At 42.3% G+C, this 27,954-nt stretch overlaps 1 protein-coding gene across 1 annotated transcript in view; it reads left to right on the top strand.

Moving 5' to 3' along the window:
• Nucleotides 1-27,954, top strand: part of dnah9 (dynein, axonemal, heavy chain 9) — a 178,718-nt gene that overhangs the window by 67,881 nt on the left and 82,883 nt on the right. The window contains exons 38-49 of the mRNA XM_065950002.1: nt 574-784; nt 1,418-1,545; nt 1,926-2,034; nt 2,495-2,642; nt 4,226-4,400; nt 5,230-5,403; nt 5,940-6,147; nt 7,249-7,414; nt 8,320-8,422; nt 11,740-11,979; nt 22,307-22,468; nt 25,329-25,525. Of these exons, the coding sequence (XP_065806074.1) occupies nt 574-784; nt 1,418-1,545; nt 1,926-2,034; nt 2,495-2,642; nt 4,226-4,400; nt 5,230-5,403; nt 5,940-6,147; nt 7,249-7,414; nt 8,320-8,422; nt 11,740-11,979; nt 22,307-22,468; nt 25,329-25,525 (2,021 nt within the window). The remainder of the gene's footprint in view (nt 1-573; nt 785-1,417; nt 1,546-1,925; nt 2,035-2,494; nt 2,643-4,225; nt 4,401-5,229; nt 5,404-5,939; nt 6,148-7,248; nt 7,415-8,319; nt 8,423-11,739; nt 11,980-22,306; nt 22,469-25,328; nt 25,526-27,954) is intronic.

The raw sequence follows: 27,954 nt of genomic DNA, 5'->3' as shown, positions 1-27,954 counted from the left end.
GACGACTTTATCGCCTCAAACGGTTCAAACAGAGTCGGAGTCAAAAAGACAGGTTAACATTTAAGTACACAGAATAAAGCAAACCTAAAAACAAGCTGAGCACCTTGAAACAAGCCGAAATTAGCATGAGCATCGTTCTTGAGCATCTTAAAACGTCTTAGTTGAATGTGCTTTTCCTTTAAGTATCTTAACTTTAGATATATTTTTCCATAAAGGCTTTAAATGTACGATTTGAAAGCAGTGATTGCTGACCTTTAACGAGCCTTGATTCTCATTATGCAGCATCGTTTTGTTTTTTTTGGCTGCGTCACATGCAAACAGCATCAGGTGCACAGGGATGCTGTTTGCTCTGCAGCACAGTATGGGTTGCATTTAACCCCCCGATGTTGGCATCAGCAGCCAAAGGGAAAACATTAGATAAAGCGTGTGTGTGTGTGTGTGTGTGTGTGTGTGTGTGTGTGTGTGTGTGTGTGTGTGTGTGTGTGTGTGTGTGTGTGTGTGTGTGTGTGTGTGTGTGTGTGTGTGTGTGTGTGTGTGTGTGTGTGTGTGTGTGTGTGTGTGTGTGTGAGACAGGTGGTGCAGCTGGAAGAGCTTTTGGCTGTGCGTCACTCTGTGTTTGTGATCGGGAACGCGGGCACAGGAAAGAGTCAGGTGCTGAGGTCGCTCCAGAGGACCTATCAGAACATGAAACGTCGACCCGTGTGGGCGGACCTTAACCCAAAGGCTGTGACCAATGACGAGCTGTTTGGCATCATCAACCCGGCGACCAGAGAGTGGAAAGATGGTGAGTGCTGAAACAAAATGTTTGATGTAGAGACTGGATATTTAAAGTGACATAACCTCTTGGTTCAATAAGGATGTTACTGAGAGACGGCCTTAAACACGCATTCTTGTAAAGCCCAGCAGGGGGCGACTACTTCTCTCTTTATTTATTGCATCTGGCTTTATGTTCTTGATCTCAATTTTGTACGTTTTTAAGATTTTCTTATTAATTTTTTCAATTCTTCAATTATTTTTTCTTTTGCTAGGGCCTGTTTCCACAGACAGCGTTTTTCCTTTTTGCGCTAGCAGCGCCGTTTTAAACACATAACCAATGTAGTTCAACGTCTTCAGTGCTCAGTGTCCTAAGCACTGAAGGTGTCAGCTGCTTTTTGTCACTGCCCTCACGACACCCTCAGTCCAAAGAAGTTAAACTTTTAGAACAGCACCACATTCGTCAATATCACTTATCTCTCATCGACAAATCAAAATCAAGAAGTGCAGGACTTTTTGATATGAGTTTTGTCAACAACACTGTTGAAGGAGACGCTAGTTTGACTCGTGTTTTTGAGGGAACAGTTTCCAGCTGACGTCAGGACACTTCATTTTTCAAACAGTGTCTGATTTTAATGAGCTCCGTCCATCCTTCTCTGTACAGGCCTCTTTTCTAACATCATGCGTGAGCTGGCCAACGTCAGTCACAACGGACCAAAGTGGATTGTTTTGGATGGAGACATCGACCCAATGTGGATTGAGTCACTCAACACAGTCATGGACGACAACAAGGTGTGAGGAATGAGTCCCATACTCTGTGTCTACTTCACTTTTTCGCTGTGTGTCTGTCACTCAATTAGTATTCATGTTCAAAGAGGAAGATGTGCTGAGCCAACCATCTGGATGAGTGTGTGTGTGTGTGTGTGTGTGTGTGTGTGTGTGTGTGTGTGTGTGTGTGTGTGTGTGTGTGTGTGTGTGTGTGTGTGTGTGTGTGTGTGTGTGTGTGTGTGTGTGTGTGTGTGTGTGTGTGTGTGTGTGTGTGTGTGTGTGTGTGTGTGTGTGTGTGTGTTGCTTATATCAGTGAAAAGAGGTGGGTGAAACAGGTGAGATAATACAGACTAACATTGTGTAAAAGGTAACAGAAACTCTTTCATTTTGTCTCTCTTCTTTAGGTTCTCACTCTGGCCAGTAACGAGCGGATCCCTCTGAACCCGACCATGAGGCTTCTGTTTGAGATCAGCCACCTCCGCACGGCTACACCCGCCACTGTGTCCAGAGCAGGTTGTCCCATCTTACCGTTACTTCAATCAGTGCATGCTAAAGTTTAAGTCTGATCCACATTTATTTACATTTAAAAGAACACCAGCTGACTAAAGTGAGACAATCAAAAAGAGACAAACATTAACACAGTTCAACAAAAACACCAAACTAAAAATAAACTGAAACAGAGAGACAGGAACTATCGCATCGAGCTAACAGACGAGGAATAATGAGGAGTTTAAGATCATTTAAAACAGGCAGTGTAGCGACCAGCTCAACCTGCTGATGAAATATGTTTTTGTCAAGGTTGCCGATATATATACTTTCTCTTTGCTTGTTAATAAATGGTTTCCCCCCTAAAAAAAGACAGTAACTCCTGACAGTTTATTTCTCTCATTCCTGGGAGTGATGATCTTTATTAACTTTTCAACATGAATGAAACACACCCTGAGTGTTTAACATCCTCTGTTTTTCCTTAAAGGTATTCTGTACATAAACCCAGCAGACCTGGGCTGGAACCCGCCCGTCTCCAGCTGGATTGACAGACGGGAGGTCCAATCAGAGAAGGCCAACCTGACCATCCTGTTCGACAAGTACCTCCCCTCCTGCCTGGACACCCTGAGGTCGAGGTAACTCAGCTCCCTCAGCAGTGGTGGCATTGTTACAGTCCAGATGACGCAGGATGTTTGGCTCTGATATAACATGATGAGGATGGGGAGGGGGGGCGGGGGGTGTGTACTGGGCTATAGTGGGCCGACACAGACAAGGACTGACTCAGAAAATCTGGACACCGTCCTGCATGTTATTGTGCAGGACCTCTTGCCTCCTCCAACACCTCCATCACCGCTGCAGCTGAACAGACAGCAACAACAGGAAGCAGAGGAGGAATATTTAGTCCTCACTGCTGAGCCATAAAATAAAAAAATTGAACATCGACAATAAAAAACAAAAATATATTCAAAGATGTGTTTTTCATCTGCTCTTCTGGAAGCCTTTTTACTTTGTTAAATTATAAAAAATGAATTTTTCTCTGTTAAATCCATAAAATGCTGTCCAAAAATAGTTACTAAAACATACATTTCACATTTTTATCAGACAATTTGGACCTGTAAGCCACCCTTGAACTAGTTTATAGAAATGATTCACAGAGATCAAACAGGAAGATCTGACCCGCTACAGATGCAGTTAACCTCCCCAATCTGCTCAGAGAGCATCGGGTCACACGTCTCCCCACCTCATTACTTTTACCAAACTCGTCAAGTATTAATATCGCAACTTTGGCAGCCGGCCCAATTGTTTACACCTGCATTGGAGGATCAGCTTATGGGCAAAGCGGGCAAGTGCCCAGGGCCCGGGCCAATGGGAGTCTTGGCCTTAAGATGATATATACAGTATATAGAGAGAGCTTGAGCGAGAGGGCGAACTGCAAGCTGCTAACAGCTGTTCCTACATGCAAACTAGAACTACAAACTATTTGTTGTACACAAAAGGAAGGAACAATAACTTTGAGAGAGTGCTTATGAGTCATGAAATAAGGAAGTTCCACATTTAGTTTGACTGTTTTGACCGTTAAGATCGTGCAACAGAAAGTTAACGTTCCATCATTTAGTTTTTTTCTGTGACAAATCCGGACAGAGTTAAAGTATAATTAAATAATAAATAACAGAATTTCACAGGAATACGTGCTGTGTGGTTGTGGGTTGCCCTGTGCTGTTGTGCAACCTAACAAGTTTGTGTCCATGGCCTGTGGTCAGTCCATTCAGAACTGCTCGAAGAGGCTTTATGTATGAAAAAGAAATTATCTCTCGTGGATTAAATTTGTAAACACAAGTATTTTTCATGAATAGGGATTCCAGAGCTAACCAAACAATCTGTTGTGTTGTTCAACATTCAAATGGGATCTGAAGTGTTAAATGACCCCTTTTAGATATTTAGACATCTTAAACATATTTTATACAGGAGGTTTAATATTACAAGTTTAAAATTATCATACAGTAAATTCTATTTTGTATTATTTTACATCACGTTTTGGATGCTGATTCAGTGTTTTCTTGTCTGTAATCTTTAGGATATCTTCTTTATCCAAATATATATTTATACAAATCACCTGCTGGTGACTGCGTTCATCTGCTTTTGTTCCAGTTTTTATTCTCTTCTTTCGGTTAAATACTAATCCCAGGTCACTGTTGAAGTAACATGTCTGTGTACTCAGGTTTAAGAAGATCATCCCCGTCCCGGAGCAGAGCCTCGTCCAGATGCTGTGCTACCTGCTGGAGTGTCTACTGACCCCCGAAAACACGCCGCCGGACTGCGCCAAAGAACTTTACGAGCTCTACTTCGTCTTTGCAGCGGTCTGGGCCTTTGGGGGGGCCATGTTCCAGGACCAGGTACTGTGGGGGCCTCCGGGCATGAGAGACGCTCTCTGTCTGGTTGCATAAGGGGGGAAAGAATGGGACGGGACCGTAACAGCCGAATTCTTTCTTTTCTGTCTCTCTCCTTATAACTCCTCTCTCCTGAAAGAGTTGCATTCTGGGTATTCCTCTCCTGCTATTCAAGCTCTGATGGCTGTTATGCAACTCAACTCTGTGCCTCTGAAAAGTCATTTGAAAAAGTTATTTCCAGTGGAAGAAATGGGAGAGATCTCCATCTGAAAATGAAGTGGACTCTGTTCCCGCTCGCATCACACCGTCTGGCTGAATTTAAATCAGCAGGAGAGCACCGGCGAGGAGTTGCTAAGCAATCCAGTTAGCGGCGTACAGTAACGGCTTCCATCTAAGTTATGGGATAAAACTGCTCTCCTCTCGCTACAAATGTACTCCACTTTATTTTCCCATCACAGATGCATTTAAATGCTAAGTGGTTTTATTGACTGGAGACTTGGTAGTGAATAGAGGAGACAGGTACTGAGAGAGGGAGGACGGGGGGGGGGGGAGGGGAGGAAGACGAGGAGCTGCCAGCCAGCAGGTGATGAGGCGGCTGCACTGTCTGAGTCCGACAGACGGATGGATAGGCCTGCCATTTCTCATTTTCTCCCCTTCAGCTGCAGTGGCTCTATCTCTTTGTCGCCCTCGTTTATTTGTCCTCTGGTCTGTATTCACGCCGGTGTAAATCAAACGCACAGATCCATAGCTACTGTACGCAGAGAGGAAGTCATTTTAGAGTATTGACCACCCCGCCCCCCTCTGTGCCTCTGTGTGTGTCTCTGTGTGAGAGCAGCTGGTCGACTACAGAGTGGAGTTCAGCAAGTGGTGGGTGGCCGAGTTCAAAACCATCAAGTTCCCGTCACAGGGCACCGTGTTCGATTACTACATCGACCCCGAGAGCAAGAAGTTTGAACCCTGGTCCAAGATGGTGCCCAGATTTGAGATGGACACGGACACACCTCTGCAGGTACAACAGGCTGTTGTTTACATCACAAGTGACAAGTTGTTGATATAAAAAACAGATTTTAAATTAGGGACATTGCAGACACCTTGTCGCCAGCTCTGAACAGAGAGATTTATCGTCTGTCAGCTCAACGCACCACAGGATTCAAAACTACATTTTAGCAGCATTTTCAAAACACAGAGAGAAGGAAGCTCATTTTATCAAGTAAATAAGATATTATACAAAATATGTGCAATAGGAGCAATGGAAAAACTACAGTGGTGAAGGATGATGCAGGATTATATTTAGTGCAAATTTAGCGGTTCATATTTGAACTCTTGCAAATATCTAGAGAATTTCAGGTTCACAAATCTAATATGTGATCTTTAGATTTGCAAACTTTCTAGTTATTATCTACAGTAAAAGTTGTTGAATAAGGTAATTATCAAAGTAATCACTTGTCACAACCCCAATAATCAGAGTTAATTCATTTTACAGTAACAGGGTTAAATAATTCATTCATATATGTTTTTTATATTCCTTCTGTTTGATGTGTGCAGGCCTGTCTGGTCCACACTACAGAGACCATTCGTGTTCGGTACTTCATGGACCGCCTCCTGGAACATCGTCGGCCCGTCATGCTGGTCGGGAACGCCGGGACGGGGAAGTCTGTTCAAGTCGGAGACAAACTGGGATCGCTGGACTCTGAGAAATACATGATTAAAAATGTCCCGTTTAACTATTACACCACGTCTGCTATGCTGCAAGGTAGGAAAGATGCATGCATGTATCCAGCTTTATACTGTTGCAGGTTTTTTATAATTGGCAGTTCAGTGTTTACCATCGAATTATGGCCTTAAAGAGAAATATTATCTGATGCCGTGCATACTGCAAAGTATCCTCACATTCAGACACAGTCAACATGTATTTTTTCTCTAGTCTGTGACAAATTAGTCGTTTTCCTACAACACTGAAGCGGGGGGTTGAAGCTGATTTAATATGTTTTTCCTGTTAGTCATTGGTCAGTTGCAGCTGATATCATTTCTGCAATTTATACACAACAAACTTTAAAGCAGGATCACACTCATTCTGATTTTTAAGGTCATATTTTTGCTAGATTTGGTTTGATGACTTTGTAGACAAGCAGAAAGATGTTATATCTTTTCTTTAACGAATCCCAATTCATCAGTGTTTCTACAACTGGTAGAAAAAAGTGTCAGACATAATTTGATGAGAGGTCTTTAATCAGGATAAATTTAAAGCCCGCTGAGATTATATAGTTGCTAGTTGGCTTAAAAAAAAAATGGGATGATGGTTTTCAGTGTCAGTCCTCGTGTCACCGATAAAGACTGATAAAGACTTTAACATGAGAAGTCCTAAAAAAACCTTCAATAGCTGCTCATATGATCCTTAAAACTACAAGATGATGCTTAAATTGTGCACATTTCTTTGACTGTTTTTATTTCAAGAGTCTCTGTGTTCATTAATTGGTCGGTATATTATTTGTAAATCATCAGGAGAGACTTGACAGTCTTTGCATTCAGATGGAAATATATCTACATAAATCTGTATAGAGGACTACACATGGGAACCAAACAACATTTTGAAATGGGAAGAAGTAAAGTCAAAGAAACGCTAAAGAAATGTGCAGCAGAACTTTGTATTTTTCATATTTCCTTCTCGCCAAGCATCCTGCGACCCTTTACTTACTGACTGTACCCTCCTGGTTAAATGAAATGTCTCTGAGCAGAACCGTGACTCTCCATCTCTAAACTGTTCCATAAATTTGCAATTCAATTACACCTTCCTTTCTCAGCATTCATTTTTGTGCTTCTTACATTTCTGCTCCCCCGCTCCTCTCCCACACAGCGGTGCTGGAAAAGCCCCTTGAGAAGAAAGCAGGGAGAAACTATGGCCCTCCAGGCAGCAGGAGACTGATCTACTTCATCGACGACATGAACATGCCGGAGGTGGACGCATACGGCACTGTGCAACCGCACACGCTCATACGCCAACACATGGACTACAACCACTGGTAGGGCTCTGTCGTTTACAATACATGCCTGTTTAAGCAAACAGGAAACACATGATGTCTCTACTGCATCTCTCTCCTAGAGACTTTCCCAGAATTCCTCACTTTATTTTAAGGCAGGGTGATGAAATGATTTGAAAAGGGGATCACAGTAAAATGTAAAGCTATGACAATGGTGAGCCTGGAATTGTTTCCTTTCTATGGATGGCTCCACCAGCCTCTCACACAGCAGAAATGGTGTAACAATACAGACTTTTTCTTCCACATGTGCTTGCTGACATGACTTGCTCATGTATAAAAATTGTAAATTATTTTTTTGACACCTTCAAATGTCACACGCACATCCTGTTCTCTGTTTCCTCTCAGTATTCAGACAGAGATCCTCGCCTCAGCATCAAAATGCAACAATATAATGAGTGTCAGACGTCCAATATAAGCTCAGGGTTGTCTGAGTCCCTTTAAGAGGCTCCTGTAGCTCGTGTGTGTGTGACACAGTGAGGCCTTTCTGAACACGGTTCCACTGCGTCACACACCGGCCGACTGGCTTAGACATGCTCGGCCATTAGAGATACGCAGGGAGGACTCGGGTATGAAATTGAGAGGAGCGGGGACGCTGCTGAGGCACGGCAGCTTAAGAGGGAGCTGAGGCGTCCATATCAACTAAAAGAGTGTGTGTGTGTGTGTGTTTGTGTGTGTGTGAGGCTGTTAAATAATGATTTTTTTTCTGCATGTTTGGGCACGTGTTTGTGTGTGTGTGTGTGTGTGTGTGTGTGTGTGTGTGTGTGTGTGTGTGTGTGTGTGTGTGTGTGTGTGTGTGTGTGTGTGTGTGTGTGTGTGTGTGTGTGTGTGTGTGTGTGTGTGTGTGTGTGTGTGTGTGTGTGTGTGTGTGTGTGTGTGTGTACTCTCAGGTATGACCGTAATAAGCTGCTTCTGAAGGAAATACACAACGTGCAATACGTGTCCTGCATGAACCCCACGGCCGGCAGCTTCACCATCAATCCACGACTGCAGGTACACGCACACACACACACACACACACACACACACACACACACACACACACACACACACACACACAAAAACACAGAGCTTGTCCTCACAGCACATTGTGTTTTGTGGTTATGCAACTCACTGCTGAGGTTACATGTTCATCATTTTCTCATTTACACATGTTGTATTTTCTTTATTTTATTATTTTAGTAAAACAGGAGACTTTTGTTTGATGCTTTATGTTAACCTTTTTTTATCCTGCATATATTATCCGTGCATCCAAAAGCCTGTGTGTTCATTCAGGAACTGTTAATTTAATTTAAACAAAACTAAACAAGTAGATTTTGTCATGTCTCAAAATTATAATTCTGCGGGAGAAAATGAGCCGTTGGAATCAAAAATATTCAGCTCACCAGGTTGTCTAAAGTAGTTAACAGTTTGTTCCAGTAGAGGGCGCTCTCAGCGTAACTGGAACATTTCATGCACTCTTGACCTCAGTAAATGAAGACAGTATTGTTGTGTCAAAAGCAACGGTCTGCGATTCAGGAGATACAATCTTACATGAGGGAGACTCGTCTCTCTGCAGGCAGCAGCACACTGCTTTGTGGAGAGACACACGGTCGCGTCACACCCGAAAATAATTGTGTGTACCACAAACTGCCGTGCACTCTGAACGGTAGTTCTCGTCAGCGGGTTATAGTGTGGATAAAGAGAGCTGCACTCGATCCAAATTAAGTTTAGAGACATGTGCTTCTGGTAAATGATATACACAGCCCTTTTGGATTGTCAACAGGATGTTTGGTTTTAGGCTCATTATTGTAAAGTTTGGTAAATTGGTTTGTGTCTGTGCAGCAGAGACAGCACTAGTAAGTTGTAAGGTCGCACCGTTCTAATTTTAGAGCTGATATCGTAAAGACAAAAAACTCAGAGGCGCTGGAGCATCTAAAGTTTCAAAATTGTCTCTTTGTTCTCCCTCCGGTGTCGACCATTTTTGCTGAACTGAGGCAGCAAGCAGAGCGCAAAGGATGATGGTCCTTGTTGTTCAAATTTCTGTCAGTTCTGCTCCACAGCAGCTGAAACAAACCTTCACTTTCTGCCCTGAAGACCGAGCATTTCATACGGTCACAAGTCAACGACGGTATGGAGACACTTTAGTTCTCGGGATATCGTGAAATTGATGATACTGTTATATCCCTATAAATTATATTTTTTGCTTCATCTTCTTGTCTTCCTATTTAATTCTGAAAAGATGACCTAATAAGGACAGTGGAAACATTAAATAATCATGCTTAAGTATTGTACGGGGCCACTTTGCTCATGTGAATGCGCCCTTTAGAGACCTTGTCAAACTGTTGTTTTAAAGCAGATAATTCCACAGAGAGTTGATACTCAGTCAATCTGTGTTACACACGACACAAGGAAGTATTTGCTTATTTTTTTAAACCTTTACTAAAGTGTAACTTCACAAGACGCTCCACGTTCCTCAGTGTCTTACCGGCAGCTGCTGCTCTTCTGTTGGACTGAAAAAAAGGACATTATTCTCGAAAGCTCAGATTTGTTTCCCCCCTTTATGTGGCCCCAAAATTCCTTCCTCTGAAGAGGATAATTATACATCCACTTAATGCTCATTGACATTTCTACATTAATTACATGAAGTAACCAGCTTTACTTTTTACTACATTTTTGCAGCTGTTAAAACTCTGGTTTTAATTATTAATGACTGCACTGTGTAAAATGCCTCCGCACACGGGGAGGATGATGACTTCTCTGTACTTTAAAATGCAGATTTACTGACACACACATACACACACACACAAACAAAGTTTAACGTGACCCCTAAAAGTTAAGAAAAACATGAAGTGCATACAGTATAAACAGATGGATGGAAGTATATTTTAAACGGGAGTAAAACTGAGAACAAAAGGAGACATTTACAAACAGTGCTGCGCTGCTGTAGCCGTTAATCGCACAGATGAGTGCGGCTGTTAAACGCTGTGATCGCAGCAGGAACAGAGGAATACTTAAACCTTATAGTTATGTTGTAATCTGGTTCCCCATGGCTCGACTCCGTCTGTATCTTATTTAGAAGGAAAAAAAGGTCATTATAAATCCGTTCTACTGAAGTCCATGTACCAGAAACAGCCAAAGTCAAACACTTTCCTCGACTTTTAGAGACACTGAAGGACGAGAGGACTCACTCATAACTTGTTTTAATGACACAAGAAAAAACATTCATCCTGGATAACATTATATTAGAGATGTTTTAAACATAAGCAGCATATTTAAACCCCCTTTCTTTCTAATATACAGACATATGAATAATTAAGGTGAGAAATGATGTCATGGATAAAGATCAGTTTGGACACGACTTTAATCTTTAATGCCAACTCACTGATAAATTAAAGGAGCTGAATCAATCTCACATTCTTGCCACAGGTCGGAGATGTTGCTTGTCCTATTGTTTACAGTGAGAAGGCAGACTCAGAGGGCAGAACAAACACCTAGCTGTGGGAGTGTTACCCACCTGGGGGAGGGGTTACTGCCCTTTGTGATGTCATGAAGGGAAAATCTCCAAACGGCCTGTTTGAGCACACATTTTTTGAAAAGTGGAGCATTCAGAAGACGGAGAGGATGCACTTTTCTCATGATTGGGGGGTTTGTAGACAGACTAGACTGCTTTAAACTAGTTGAAAATGACCTTTAAATATGCAACTAACAAATTTAGCACATGTAGTTTAGTAATATTAAAGGCCCCATCGTTGAGTCTCCTGTTTGCAACTACAACTTGTTATATTATTGAACATGCTATGTGCTTATCAGCTGAGACTGGTGAGAGAAAGACTTTTCATATCACAACATTTGTACCCAGTGACCAGACATCCTCCCTTTCTCGGCCATATTGTTTTTTAATTGGGGAAGGACAGCTAAAGAGAAACAGGAAATATTTGGAGGAGAGGGTAGAGATGACTTATAGCAAAGGACGGATGCTTGATATTATCCACTCACTTCTACAGGAGCCATTAAAGTACACAAGTTTGGTCCCCAACTCAATTACTTTAACGGAATATGATTTAAAGTCAGGACATAGATTATAACGAGGAAAAACAAAACACTGATTCAAGTTCGACTTCAGTCAGAGGACATCTTTTCAATGCAGAGCGACTTATTTACGAGCCAAACATAAAGATATTTGAATTTAAAAGCTTAATTTGACCGAGCTATAGTTCCCACAAGCACTCACAAGGTGACTTTGCTTTGACTCTGAAGGATAGTTGACTCCATCATTAGCGAGGCGTTCACTGTCTCCTTGTTTTTGCTGTATCTCCCTCCGTCCACAGCGACACTTCTTCGTCTTCGCCCTGTCGTTTCCCGGAGCCGAGGCCCTGAGCACCATCTACACCTCCATCCTGACGCAGCACCTGCGAGGAGACGGCTTCAACCCCGCCCTGCAGAGGAGCTGTCCCACTCTGGTGCAGTTAGCCCTCGCACTGCACCAGCGCGTCTCCTCCACCTTCCTCCCCACGGCCGTCAAGTTTCACTACATCTTCAACCTGCGAGACCTCTCCAACATCTTCCAGGTGACACACACATCAAATGTACCTCAGGGATTTATCCACATTACGACCTCGGGTTAATCTATTCACTATTAACTGCGGAAGCAAATTGAAAAAGTTACAGGAAAAAACGAGGAGTTAGATTTTTCACCGAGACTCTCCCCGTTTTTCTGGCTCTGCTTCCCACGTGGAAAGAGCCAGGCTTCTGTCACTAATTTCTCATCTAAATTATTATTGATTTAAGAGCCGGCTCCCAAAGTCTGAATAAGTCTGAAATAAGTGTAACAGAAAATAGAATGGATTTGCACTTCCACGGCTGTTAGTAATGATTTAATGTATTTAAATGAATATAATATCAGAGCGAGGAGGCTGTCAGGGGAGAAGCTTTTGGGGCGATATTTCTGTCAGAATCCTCCACGGTTTCATGGAGGGCAGGCTCTCTCATTTAACACACACACACTGTTGTATAATTAATGCTTTAAGCCACTCAGCTATAAGAACTACATATTTCATAATTCCATCTAGGAGAAGACAAAGACCGCTCCGACTTTTTCCTTTACTTTTATTACACAATGTGCAAAATATAAAGGGGGAGTGATATTCCTTTTAAAAGCTGCAGTCATCGATATTTGTTACTGTTACTGTTTGGAACAGGGCTGCATCCCCACTCAGACTTTTTTCTGTTTAAACCCAAACTCAGCCTATCTGCTCAGTTCCACACCAAACTTGTTTATTGATCAGCACAAGCCTCATGTTTTTCATTTAAGATGCATGTATTCTAAGCGTGCTACTTCCAAATGTTTCAGAGCACGTCATCCTCTTTTTTTAACTGCATAATTTAACTGGACATCCAGCCTCCCCCAAAGCCCAGCCAACGAAACACTGAATTTTGGATAGTTGGCTTCTGGCGAATTCTTGTGAGTGAAGAAGACACTCAAGGGACCCCTTAAAAACAAGTTATTAAACACAAACAAGTAGTTGTGGTTTTGCAGGATGCAGCAGTGCATGGGTGAAGCTGTTTCTCTTTCACTCCTGAGACCCCCTGTGCACCCTATAAACACTGACTTTATGTTAACCTGAACAACGACATCCATCCCAACCTTAACCAAGCTGTGACCGTTAAAAACAAAAGCAAGACAAAACAGTCAAATTTACTTGAAATGAAAATGGATTGCACCTAAACCCTCAGGGTAGATTGTTGTTGTTGGATTCAAATCATTTCATATGCCGGAAAATCCGGAATATATAAAACTGATTTTAAAAGTCTCCCAGAGAGAAAATTGCTTGAACTGTCATCCTGCGTTTCGATTACTATCGTGTTCAGTTTCTGTGCAGCTGTCGCTTTTTTAGTTCCGTCTGCTTTCACTTTGTGGAGTTTACACTCCTACTACAGTACGGTAGTTGAGCTCTCAGCCTGCAGGGAAAGTTGTGAAGTAGCCTACAGACCCACAGCCATGAGTCGTCACCTCCACTGGTCACTCGTTAACTTTAATATAGGAATCTTTCTATAAGAAGTGCGCTCCACAAGGTTTATTTACAGAACAATTTACCACGATTTTGACCTCTTGACGGAGAAAACGTGAAAAAGTTGCGCAGCCAGACTGCTCTGTGCCACTATGTTTGCCAGCACGGCGTGCAATACACAATGACCGGGGACAAATTTTCAAGTGTGCCTTAAAACCGCCTACCTTCTCTGGTCCAAACAAATCCAGAGCATTCAGGAGCAGAATCTAAAGTTAGAAGGAGGACATACTGGCTGCTGCATTGTTGTCAGAGAAGCCAGCACTTCAACATAGCATGTTTCCTTAATGTCTGATCATATAGTAAGGTCACTTTATCATTTCACTCACTACACATCTCACTGATTGGACCTTTAAGAACAAAATACCAATGTTACCGGTAAATGGGATAAATATAAAATGTACCAATGTTGCCCATGGTTAAAGCTCATTGTGGTCTCTGCTGTGGCTACAGTCTTATATTTAGAAGTTTAAGCAATCTTTAGCAGGAGCTATTTTTTACTTATTCATTCTAATTAGTAATGTGACTCAGCCTCCTGCACTTTTAAATTTAAAACCCTCAAAGTTACCTTCCAGACTTCTGCCCACACAGCCTCACCCTGAAGCTCTTAGAAGTTCAGCCATTCATTAACACTTAAAAGTCGGTGTCTGAAGATGCCTTTCCCCCTGTTTTTTTAAAAAAAATTAAAAAAAGGGTCTGCACAGCCTGACTGGACGTCAAATCACCACTGAGAGAAAACAATGCCAAAGCTTCCTCTCAGCTCCTCTCTCGATCCATACAGAACAGAGAGACGGGCAGAGAGGGACTTGCAGAGCTGGTTTGAAGTTTGTCTGCCTAACTTTATTCAGCTCCTGGCGCTAACACGTTAGGACAGCCGGGGAGAGGTGAGCAGCTCCCGGCTCTGCCTCGCTGTAATTCCCCCGCCGTACCTCTGAGCTGCTGCACCCTCAGATGTGGGGAAGTATTTGGCGAGACAGTACAAACGCTTCCTCTAATTTCCAGCATGAGGCCTAAATGGTTGTCACTCTGTGTTTTCCGGCTTGACGTTTCAGATGTTTGCCTCGGCTGAAATAATTGGGGGTCTTTTTGTGATTCACTTTGTTTTGTAAAACTTTGAAACTTGGAAATGTAGCTGGAGGCAAACATCTCATTTTGATCAACTCTAATGAGCTGGAGAGCCGAGCTCAGAGACTCAGCGAGCTCACAACGCTCTCTGCAAAAGGTGTATTTTAAATATGACAAAAGAGGCAGGTCCAGACAACAGTTAAGGTCTCTCTTTACTTTTGTTGTTCCTTTTTCTTGAAGACACAACTCCCACAGAAGTTGTTTTTAATATATAAGTCCAGTAAGCACCTCTTCGTTTAAAAACTTTTTTGTCTCTGGCTATTTGAAGTTTAAACTTCTACATTTGGACCATAGCTCATAGGATTCATCCTTTACAAAGTAAGAATTAAAGCCTGTCATTTTGGAACCTTAACAAGCAGCTAAAATTAAAATTTGTCAGTTGAAGCAAAACCTAATTCTATGTTATTTACTGTATAATCCAGAATATAAATCGCACCGGTATATAAGACGCACCCTGTTTTGAAGGTCTCTTATAGAGAAAAAAAGAGATTTTACGGTAAAAGTGATCGATGAGACCAGATTGATGCAAACATTTTAAACGTCGTCTCATCTGTGACTGCAGGGGTTTTAAAACATTTTTAACCCTAAATAAAAAAAAAAAAAAAAAAAACAGAAGCAGAAAAGCTCTGACTTCATTAGGTGCACGGTAAATCAGTTCCACATCAGTAGATAATGGCGATGTTGACAGACATCAGCAAATAGTGCAGCATAAACCGACATCAGCAGCCGATATCAATTTATCGCTGGCGTCTAGAACACCAAGAACTGATTCAGAGAGGAGGTCTTTTATGGGGCAGATAAAGTCACCTGTTGGACAAACTTTGACTTGTTTTCATTGTCAAACAGGAGAGAATATGATGCATTGTGGGAGTCTGAACAGCCTTCAGATAGGGCACGGTGAGCGCTGCAGAAGCTGCTTTCCAGCGCTATTTTCCCGACTATTGTTTTGGTTACCTAGCAACGTGTGCAGTTGCTTTTTGCTCATGTGCGCTCTACCCTTATGCGCTGCGCCCTACTCCGTGGCGAGCTCAGCAGGCACCGAGTCCTATCTGGAAGGCCCTTAACACTAAAAGAAGAAGCCATGAAAAAACATCGGTATTGCATTTAGCAATTGGCTAAATTGTTATATAAAATATCGACACCTGCGTCGGCCCAGATTTTCCCAATTGATGCATCTCCAGACTACATACATACAAACAGTGAAATGTCTCATATTTTGTTTGATAAGCATTTACAGCAGTCTTTGGCTGTTGCTTCTTTTCCACTTTGTCCTTCTGGTTGTAAAAAGATTTAATCAGGTTGAAAAGAGCCAGAATATTAATCAAGTTTAACTGGATATCGGTGATGAAATCCTGGTTTGTGCTTATTCGGTTGAGTTTTTCAAACTTAAGTGATCTTAAATTCTTCCCTTTTCTCTTCATTACTTTCCTAACTTTCTGCTTCACTCACTCACTTAACCTTCCCACTGTTTTCTTTTCTCTTCTTGCACTCTGTCTCCACAAATCTCTTTCTCCCAGCATCTGGGGCAATCATTAAGCCCAGTGGATGTTAAATTGGACGTACTGTAAGTGAAGTCCAGTGGCCAAATACCACTCATAGGGTTAGACAAACAGTTTGGCATTCGACTGGGAACGATGTCAAAGAGCTCCGTTCGCCAGCGTTCGTTCTCTGCCATGACCAGCGGGCATATCAGAGCGCCTGTCTTCTCCTAGTCAGACTAAATGAGCTCCTCGACATACACAAAGAAGAAGAAGGGAGGAGATAGATGGACTAAGAGAAAGATGAGGACAGAGATGGAGGAAAGATGAAGAAAGAAAGGAAGGGAGTACATGAGTGTCTCGGTGCAGAGAGCCGAACTGTACTGACTGAACAATATGTCTGTATGATGTTCTGAGGATAGTCAGCTGGGTGCGTTTGTTAGCAGGGGTTTGAAGTGTTGTTTGGGGCTCAGAGCAGCTGTCAGACTACGAGGAAAGCTCTCCGGCTGCAGACAGACAGAAAGACAGACAGACAGACGGATACATGCCGACACACAGAACTCTGTAATCCCTCTCCTCTGAGCTGAACACAGCAATGAAAGATTGGGGACAGACAGGATGATGAAAACAAAGTTCTCTCTCCTCCTCAGTTAGTTTACACTTTGCCGTTCTTTGATGGGAACGATGAGGAGTAAAGACTATGACGGTCATAAAGAGTTACCATATGGTGTTTTGTTTTGCATCGGCACACTCTTATTCTATAAATGCACGGTGCCATGATTGACACCATTTAGCTATGAAAAGGAGTGAGCAAGTAAAGCTTTAAAGTCCTTCAAAGACACACCAAACTGGGACGAGAAAAAGTCCAAATACTTCTCCACTGAGAAGACGTTTGTAGGACTTAACGTAACTCAAGTTGTAATCTTCATTTGAACACAACTATATTCACTTTCTGCACTTTAGATTTTCTGAACAGGCTGTGAACTCTATCTGTTATGCTTCTGTTGGGAGTAATTGATTCTTTTCATTTTGCTTTCTCACATCCCACATCAAGACAAGATTTTAGGGATGTAAATAGCCCAGTAGTTAGTCGCGCCCCACAACCGGAAGAATGGTCTTCCAATCGGGCGGACTGGGTTCAATTCTGACTTGTGGCTCCTTTCCTGCATGTCATTCCCTACTTAACAGAGGGATTTTCTTAATGGAAATCTGTATAGGAGGCATTTTTTCATACCTATTTTTAAATAGGTACTAAAGAAATTTGGCTGTGTCCTGTATGCCGGTGTATGCGACCAGTATAACAGTATAAAATGCTGACAAACATGCCGTCATCACAGATTGCACACGACCTGAATTTTTTGATAATTCACCTCCATTCATTGTGTATTGCAAGCTATGTGGGAACAGAGCAACGCAGACCAGGCTGGCAGCGCCAATTTGTCTTTGTCGTTAACCCTAAATCCTACATTCAAAGAAAACATTGGCATATAGTTCAGCGAATAAAGCTGACTGATTGAAATGCTCCTTAATTAAAGTCAACGACTGTCCAGCAAAGGTGGGCAACGCGACTCTCAGGCTGTCGGTACCTCACAACTTTAACTGTAGGCTGAAAGCTCAACTAACGTTCTCTAGCTAGCAGGAGTGCAAACTCCACAAAGTATAACCAGACTGTACTAAAAAATAGACGCTTCAGAGCTGCAAGGAAATTACACTTTGTAGACTCACCTGAGTGTGGTTGAAATCATCATGTCGGGAATCTTTATTCTCTCTGAGAGACCACCAAAAAAAGACTGCCCTGTGTACCCTGTGACTTAAATTCTGGATGTAATGGTGGTAATAATAATTTGCTCAGGATCCTGAGAGGACATTAGACCAGTGTACCGGTCAGAGATTACAACGAGATATTTAGCAGAAGGTTTGACATTTGAATGAAACAGGCGGGTAAACTTAACCTAAGGTGTGAAGTTATGTTTTGGTTTTGTCAGGGTTAAGTTTGAGTAAGTTTAGAGACATACAAACTTTGGTAGCAGTAAACCAATCATAAGGGAAGATGGTTGATTCAGTTAATTGGGTTTTGCAGGGAAATAGAGCTGCGTGACATCGCCATTACAGTGATATGATGCGTCTTGAAAACTACAGAAAAAATTACCCAGAGGGCGCTTGTACAGCGAGAAGAGGACTGGTCTGAGGAAGGATCCCTGAGGGACTCCTCAGAGCAGAGGAGCCGACAGGGACACACGATTGTTGATACAGACTTTGAAACATCTTTCACATTGAAACCAGATTTGCAGAAAGTCCTATCTTGTAAAAAGAGAAAATGAAAAGATCACAAGTCAAAGGATGAGATCATTCACACATACTTGAGGAATTAATCTTAGATTTAGAGCAGCGTTGATAATTGTGGCTCAGTTGAAATCTTCTGCACACACACACACACACACACACACACACACACACACACACACACACACACAGATAAACACGCACACACGGGCACACTTCCCATCTGCAGCATTACACAGAGGATTTAGCAGCCAATTGTCACATTCAGAAGTCTCGGATATGAAGGCGGATCAGATTCAGCTGGCTTTACCCCTGGAGATGATTCTGTTTATTGGAATAAGTTCTGGGGCTGGAAACACTCAGCATCTGTTTGCCTCTGCTTCGCCTCCTGGGTAACAGTGCGCAGAGGGGAACAAACAGCGCCCGGGCGCCTCTTCGTCCCCGTCCTCATCCTCTACAGCACCTGTTCTGTGAGGCGCTGAGATTGAGCCGTATGCTGGCTGACTGCTTCCTGAATGGCCCTGTGGGGAAGCCAACACCTCACACAGGCGTCCTCCAGAGACGCATTAATCATCAATCATTCACAAAACACTTAACTGCTCATTGTTATTATTTTCTTCATTCATTTGGCTGCTTTCTGTTTTTTTGAAGGATATTTTCTGGCCTTTTTGCTTATATTAGATAGGACAGCGTGGGGAGGAGAGAGAGAGGGGATGACATGCAGCAAAGGGCCGAGGTCGGATTCAAACCCACGGCCGCTGCGACGAGGACTTTGGCCTCTGTACATGGGGCGCAAGACATAACAGCTAGACTAACCGGCCCCCCAATTTGGCTGTTCTTTGAATAAAAGTTAAAAAGAATAACAGAGAGATTTGCACTTTCAGCCATACTAACAACAAAGCTGTTTGACTTTGACGATCTCTTGACACAAACATTAAGTTTACTTCAAGTATTCTTTTATAAATTTACAACTAAAGGATGGGTTGGATACAATCCTGCACAGACCTGTTGACATGTAGCAAAGTCTTTGACCTGTGAATACGGATTTCGTTTCACCAGAAAGTAAACAAAAAACAGTTTTACTGGAAATATATACAACTAAGAAAATGGAAATAGTAAATGGACTTGAGCTTGCAGAGGTTGATATTAAGCCCTCCAGGCCACTGGTTTTCAAAGCTCACTGGCCCGACCATTGTAACCGCTGGCCCAGGGACGTTACTTTCAATTCGAAGAATAACAGTCACCAATTTAGGCTACTCTTAAACCATTCTGATGCAAAAGTAAATTACTTATTTAATTACTTGAGCTCCAGTTATAAAAATATTGTGTATTTTTCTAATATTTATGTGCTCATGTTTATGTACCATGCTGGTAACTGTAAGAGTCTACTTAATCTGATATTAATATGAGGCTGTGATAGAGCTGGAATTGTTATGATCACCTTTCTCTCCTTCTTTCTTCTCTGTGAGAAACTCTTCATCCTTAGATCTTTACTTTAGGAGCTCTCTTAAGGGCTAAGATGCTTTGTGAATAACTTTTATCTTTACCAGGCTCTAGTCTTTAACTTTAAGGGGAAATTTAGCTGCAGCGTGTTCCAGCTCCTCCAGCTGTCTGTCACTGTGACTGAAACTTTTCTCCGTTCTGTTTTCGTCATGCCCTGCTGTCACTCTCGAGATTTTTTTCCTTTGAATGCTGATTTAAGCCCGGCTTTTGCCGGGATCTGATGGTTTTAAAACCGTTTTACCAAACGTGTTTTTTATCAGAGAAAACCTGCACTATAAAATCTGTGTGCGAGTGTACAATTTGAGTATAGCGTGCACTTTCGCGGGAGTGACAGCAGTGAAGCTGTCGGCTGCCTTTTAACTATGACACACGCGCACGCACGAGCGCTTGACAGTATAGCGCTGTGAAATTGAGAACGTGTTAATGTCTATTTTTTATTCAGGCAGTATTTTAACTGGCCCGAGCGGGTCAGCTCAACGTGCAGTCAGCTGGCCCAGAATCTATCAATCATTCATCCGGGCCAGCGGGCCAGTTATAATGTAGAGCCCTGGCTTGTATATTTATTTTCTAGTCTTCTGACTACTCAAAGCTCTTTGACACCGCAGGTCACACCTACACATTCACACACTGATGGTAGAGGCTGCTGAGTAAAGAGTCCATCAGTATTAACTCATCTATACACATTCACACGCCGCTGACAAAGCAGCGGGAGCAACTGGGGGTTAATTTACTTGCTCAAGGACACATCAGACATGTGGCTGCTGGAGCTGGGGATCAAAGCCCTGACCTTCCAACTGAGCCACAGCCGCCCCTTTTTTGAATAGCTCTCAGATTTAGACATTTAGATGGATTACCGTAAATTATAGCCACCAACAACATAATTTAACCCCAGTAGCTTGCTCTGCAGTGAATGCTATGAAGTCCCACAGCTTTTTTTTCCACATCTTTAAAATCCACCACTTTGCTTTGTGCTTTACCTGCAATTGGTAGAGCTCTTTTACTCCATTTAAAAAAATATGAATGCCTTACAAACAAAACAATCTTAACCAGTGGCTAGAGGTGTTACATTTTCTGGTTTCCTGTGTGTCCATTCGTCTTATCTGACGGTCACATTCCTGTGAAAACCTTATCTCAAGAATGACTAATGACAGGAATTAGTTACTTCATACTTAGCACAAACCTTTCACTTAAACTGGAGGGAATTATTAATTCTGGCTAAAAGGTCACTGTGATGTCTCTAAAAAAATAAATCGGCAATTATTCGAGAATTCATAAGCTTATTATGACACCAGTTTTGCAGAAATTTTTAACAACTGAAGTAAAAGGTCAACTTCAGTGTTATAATGATGTCATGTAAGTCCATGAAATCTGTCTTTTTCATGTGAACGCAAGTCGTCATCAGCAGAATCAGGATCTAAATTACTCCTCCTTCAGAATATCTGTGGTGTGACATCTCCTGTTTAACCCACAGTGTGTAAATTCCACCACCAGGGGGCTCTCAATCAAAACAATAACAAAATGTCACATTGAGACTGGAGGGGGAATCATGGGAGTGATTCTCGCTGCTACATCCCCCACCCCTGATGAAAAAAAAATTCAAGTTGACCATAGTCAAGACGACTGGGCGAAACCGTCCTGAGGAAGAGAATATGTTTACAGACGAGCTAATGTATCCGAGTATAATTTACATGACGTTCTTTATCACAGCAACAAATACAGCAACAGTACAGCAGCTTTCAGCAGCAGCTCACGCTTCCTTATGCAGCGGCCTTTGACGTAACATACGTGGTTTCCATGGCAACAATAAACATGTGTTATGTTGGCCGCCACTATGAGACACGTCCCCTTACTACTAGAAAGTTATGGATTTCTCTGGCTTTGATAACTGTTGGAAATATTTTAGGTGATGTATGAAAAATATTTTTTATGTGTAAAATATATTTATATATTTTCAGTAAACAAACTTTCTGTCGGTAAACACCTGGACAGAAAATGTGCGTTGGCTGGTTTGCAGTTCCATACGACTACAAGGTGATTGTTTAATTTATGGCCGTTTACAATCTGAACTCAAAATGATGACTCTTGAATACAGTGGTAAAACAAAAGGCTTCTGGGCCTGGTCAGAGTGTCGTTTCATTCTCAGAAAGCATTTCAGTCACACACAGACTCATTCCTTCATTCTTTCATAATTTTCTTCCCTCTAACATCCACCCACAGAACTTATCTCCCCATGCAGCAGCACTTCTGAGACAGTGAGATGAAAGAAAGGCACTGCCATTATTTCTGAGTTTCTGTGGCACACCTACTAGCAGCTTCCCCTCTCAATATCCATTGATTTACCCGCAGTGACTGTGCTGTGCTTCCCTCCTTGTTGTGCTGTGAATAGGCCAAATCAAGCTCTGGAGTAGTTCTAAGCCTTCCTCTCCCCCCTCTCTGCCCAGGGCGTTCTCTTCTGTACCGCCGAGTGTCTCAAAGCCCCTACGGACCTGCTGAAAATCTACCTGCACGAGTCCAGCCGGGTCTACAGAGACAAGCTGGTGGAGGAGCAGGACTTCCAGGTCTTTGATAAGCTGCAGGCGGACACAGTGAAAAAGTTCTACGAGGTGAGAGTTTTACAAAGTTCAGCGGTGGAAGACAGGAGGAGGAGGGGGAAATCATTAGGCTGCCTGCTCTGTGTCTGGACCTGGACATCAGTGGCCAACACAGCGAGGAGAAAAAGGGATGGTGGGGGAGCCGGAGAGGGCGGAGGGCCAGGGGAGGGCCGGGGAGAATATTAATCAGTGTGGTATGTGGGGTCTGGCTGTCAGGGTCTGTGCTGTCAGCCCGGCAAATTGGAAAACATTTTAATGGTTTTCTGTCCACTGCTCCCCTCAGTACCCTCTCCGGCTCTATCGCATGCACACTAGTCATGGCACAATGAAGAACCTGACAAGTATATGTGTACACACACCCACATAGAGAGGAGGAGAGGGAGAATAAAACTCCATAATATATTTTATTCAGAGTTATCACATTCTGCAAACTGAGGACGATTTGCCCCAGTGCCACAGAGCAATATGCGGCATGTTTTCTACTATTTTTACATGCAAACAAGGACGTCTTTAGAGACTGCTGCACTGTAAGGAAGTGATACTACGACAACGAAAACTGCAGCAGAGCATAATACAGATGGAAATTTAAGAGGAAAAACCTCATTCGTAGCACCTTCTGCAGTTATTTGCCTGTGGAAGTTTGCAGAAAACAAACATCCCTCCGAGACACACAGTGAAATATTCGCAGCCCAAACGTTGCCAGGGTGAAAATGAACTGGGTCACCCTCTGCACAGCTGTGATTTTCAGCTGCGTCCCTGTCCACACTGTTTAAGCTTAACGCCTATGTTGTGCTGACAGGGGAAAGTGTGTGGCTCATATTTTACCACTGCAACATGTGCTCTACTGCCTGACAGATATGGGGTATATGTACACAAACCTTTACAGGGAAAACAACACTGAATTACAGATCACTTTCAAAGAACACATTTGCTCCCTTGATATTCTTATGAATACCTCTCTGTCGAATGCTTAGACTGACTTTTTTAATTTGTCTTCTTTATTTTCCCCTTCACATTTTACATTACAAATACTTCTAAGCAGTTTAAAAATGTGTGGATACAAACCAAAGAACAAAGATTACAAAAAAGCCAGATCTAGAGATCTAGAAACACAGTTAAGCAGTGAGTACAGTATGTTATTCTTCTTTTCTCTAGTCCCTCAATTAAACAACTTTTATATGCCGGCGATGTAAACAAACTGAAGATTGGACTCGGAAAACTCGGAAAGCATCACAGACAGTGGGACTCGGGTGTCACACTCACTGTAGACAGTCATGACTCACAGAGTTATTTTCAGAGGATATACTTGATTTCTGCTTCATTTAAGTGCGAAATCACCTTTGCCTTTAATCATTAATTTGGCTCCAACATCCCATACAGAGAATTCTGAAGATATAATGAAAAGAAGATCTTTTTTTATTTAGGTTTCACATCGATTTAACTCTACAAAGATCCACATCTGGCTAACTTAAATAAATGAGAGACTCTGTAACATTGTGATATAATTTAGTGCAGACCCCTTTCCTGTGATGCTGTGCTGCATGAGCTGCAGACATCTGGGAGGTTTGACAGAAAGGCCAGTAATTATTGTAAGTCATCTTCTTGCAGAAGCTGTTCGTTGTTACTTGAGCCGCTTTAAAACATTTTAAAGGAAGAATGTGCGACTTCTTGATCCAGTAGATGTCGCCGTTGAGCACCAGCATTAAACCAAAGAAAACTGCTGTTTGGCCACACCTCCTCCATGAAGCCTCTCCTCCAGATACACACCTCCAACCCCCCTTGCATTTGCATGAAGAAGTCAAGCAGTGGACAATTTTGACCGCTGCAATCACCTGTGTCCTGAATTGTTGTGTTAGCATGCTAATGTTAGCGCTCTTTAGCGCTCTTGTAGCTTCACATTGCATGTAAACTAACACAGAATGACCGTGATCTAAAGACACTTACGTGACATCCAAATAATCAGTGAGTATGTTCTTCTTCTTCTCTAGTCCTTGGCTAAAACAGCTTTTATACACAAGGGGAGGAGCCGGCCGTCCTGTCCATGTAAACACAGCTTTGACAACAACACAGCCAGCGGGACTCAAGCTTCTCACTCATTGTAGACAGTCATGACTCAGACACACATTTACACAGGATACACTGGATTTATGGTATATTTATGTGGAACATGTCGCACATTCTTCCTTTAAACTTGTGTCTACTAGAGCCCAACCGATTAATCAGCCAGCCGATAATATCGGCCGATATTAGCATAACCCCCAGTGATCTGTATCGGCTAATTTTATCGCAGATATTCGCCGATATTACTAAATTTATTCACCCAGTCAAACATCATTTCATGTGAGTTTCGTTGTATTACGCGAGCAGTTCTCTGTCACCAGCAGAGGGCGCTATATGGATTACAACAAGCATCATCACTCTGCAGAGTGTCGAGTGGTGATGCATTTACATGAGCAGTTACTTTCCAGCTGAGTGACCAACACTAAACATGTTTATATCTATATCTAGTGATCTCTACAGATTGAAGATAGATTTAAGAAAGATATCGGCCGATATATCGCTAACAGATTTCTTCTGTCCCCAATATTGATATCGTATCAAAAAATATCACATTGGTTGGGCCATAATGTGTAAACCCCTGGTGTCAGTCTGGGGCTTTCTGCAAATTAAAGAATGAGTTATCTTTACTTGACAAAAAGTCTAAATCATCCTAAGTATTGTCTCTGTATTATTCTGTATGTTCATTAAAATATTTAAAAATGGTGCATAAGAGAAAGCATTGAGCCAATTGAGACCCGTCTGTAACAGATTCACATTCTCCAGTAGACAACATTTTCTTGGAGGCTCTAATTTGTGCTTTTAATCCCCCGAGGACATGGAGGAGACTCTTGATCAGACCAGAGAGATGAACCTGTACTGCCACTTCGCCCGAGGGCTTGGGGAGTCCAGGTACATGCCTGCGGACTCCTGGAGCAGCCTGAACAAAACCCTGCTGGAGGTTCTGGACAGCTACAATGAAGTGAACGCCACGCTGAACCTGGTGCTGTTTGAGGACGCCATGGCTCACATGTGAGTGCATGTTTTACAACCCCTGGGCTAGACTGCAAGTGGGAGGTTTTAAAGAAAAGAAATGCGTTTCTGTTAGCTCCTTTATTGTCTGTCAAATCAGCTTCTCAGGTACTTTAGGATTTAAACTTCCATCTCATTGACAGTCAGACGCAGAGACAGGCTGATCTGAACGAAGCATGAATCATAGAGGAAGGGGAAAAAAGCAGAAAATGGAGACATTTTTTAACCTTATTTTATCTAGTTTTTCATTTTTAATTCCTCTTCAATTAGATCAAATGAACAATAAAAAGGCAGTTTGTGTTATGAGGTAAAAAAAAAAACATGCTGAAAGCCGCTGCTCTCACTGGCTCACACGCTCCTCACTCGTCATGAACATTGGCACTGTAGTTTATTTATAGTCGCCCCCCTCATACATCATCCTGCGGCTGTAGTTCACCAGATGTGTTTTCATCCAAAATTCTCCCAAACGAATGTTCTCTCTCCTCCTGTTGGAGCAGTGTTTGTTAAGATATACAGAGCCCGGCCTTTTAAACACACCACGAGGCATTTGTCTGTGATCAGCCTCACAGCTTTATGTAACAGTTCTCCAGCTTTTGTGATTTTGCCTTTCAGTAGAGTCTTTAGAAAAGAAAAGAAAATATGCCAGGTTTGTTTCTTTTATAAGAAAAGATGATTTGCGAACACAGGCTTGAATGTGTGCGTCCTTTTTTCTATATTAAACCTGAGATATAAGATAAACCTGAGGACAGCAGATGATATTTTCAGTTTTGCAAGTGATCCAATCTCTCTGGAGTCAGAGCTGTATTGACCAATCAGCAGGCTTCGGTGAATGCAGAAAACAAGTCAGTGTGGACTGTAAAAAAAACAGGCAGAACGGGGCGCCGGTAGCCAAAAGGTTAGAGTGCAGAGCCCATGTACAGAGGCTTTAGTCCTCGAGAGAAGGCACTCTCTCTCTCTCTCCCAACCCCTGTCCGCCCTTTAACATACCAACTCCCAACAATTTTAACGATCTATTTGTCTCTATAAAACCACAGTTAAACATTTTACGTTGAGCCACAAATCTGTTTTGACGCTGTGTCACAAAAGCCAGTCAGCGCTCAGATTCCCTGACCTTCTGGAATGCATCAGAAGTCACCTCCATTTAACAAACGTCTGGGAAAACCATGAGCATGAAATGGATACAAGGACAGACCTTTTAATGCAGAGTTGTTTTTCTCTCCTCTTGTGACATACCTTTTGACTTTTTACAAATCTGCATCCTGATGATGCTAAATGGTAATAGGTAGAGGCTGCTATGTAAAGAGTCCATCAGAAGTAACTAATCCCATTCATACACATTCATACGCCACCACAGAAGCAACTTGGGGTTAAGCGTCTCACCCGAGGATACATCGTACATGTAGCTGAAGGAGCTGGGGATCGAACCCCCGACCTTCCAGTTGAGAGACGATCGACTGAGCCACAGCCGCTCCATGATGACATTTCAGCCGATTGAATTCCTGTTAGTTGTAGATAGATGACAAGAAAATCAGTTATTCAAAAACATATTGAAGCCGCTGTGTAGCCGCTCATATTCCACTGTTGAACTGAGACTCAACAGATGAGTGTCCGTAACTCCAGGAGATAAAGGACGCTGCAGCCGTTAACGCCACACGGAAAAAGGAAGCCTTGCCTGGAAGTTTAACACTCACTGTTGGCGTCACCCGAATTACTGACAGATATGCTTCTGAACCCATAGGCATTTATCGTCTATCAGACGATGATTGCCGATGGGTTTCCAGATTGAAGGCATCCTGAAGAAAACGACAGGCCTCTGGTTTTTAAAGGTCAGGTCGTGTATCCTTTTTTTGCCTCATTCAGCAACTAATCTTTGGAAGATCTTTGTTCTGTAACAAAAAAAAAAGACTTCTTCAAGAAGATTCGAACATTTACCAAAGTTTTCTTATCTGGGGTTTGTTCTTAGCTAAGAAGAAAATCTACAAACACTCGAGAGCTGCTGATATGTCAGGGTGAAATGATGGGTAATTGTGTTTTTCTTTATCCTGTATAAAAAAGCAAAAACTTATCCACACACCAATGAGCTCCAGTTAAAGCCTGAGTCTGAGGAAGAGCATGTTGGCCGGAAACGCCACATGTCACTCCTTTAACGGGAGCACTTTTTTTTTTTTGCTTCTCTATACCTTGTAGTTTTTGGATCCAGCACCCGCTAAGGTGTATGAGCATCTTTATAGATTTTTCTTTATCTTGCACATTTTTGTTTTGAACTGACGTAACTTTCATAGATTCATGATTCATATGTAGATATGATATCAACTGTTTGTATAGAGCGAATCCATCACAGATGCTTTTTGTTTCTGTTGTTTTATGGGTAAAAGTACCGGTACTGAGAAAGTCGAGATTTTCTGCTGAAAAAAATCTAAGTGTGCTGA

Source organism: Labrus bergylta, chromosome 21 (genome assembly GCF_963930695.1).
Source record: "Labrus bergylta chromosome 21, fLabBer1.1, whole genome shotgun sequence".
In the NCBI taxonomy this organism is placed as follows: Eukaryota; Metazoa; Chordata; class Actinopteri; order Labriformes; family Labridae; genus Labrus; species Labrus bergylta.
This window is presented reverse-complemented; position numbering and strand designations above follow the sequence as displayed.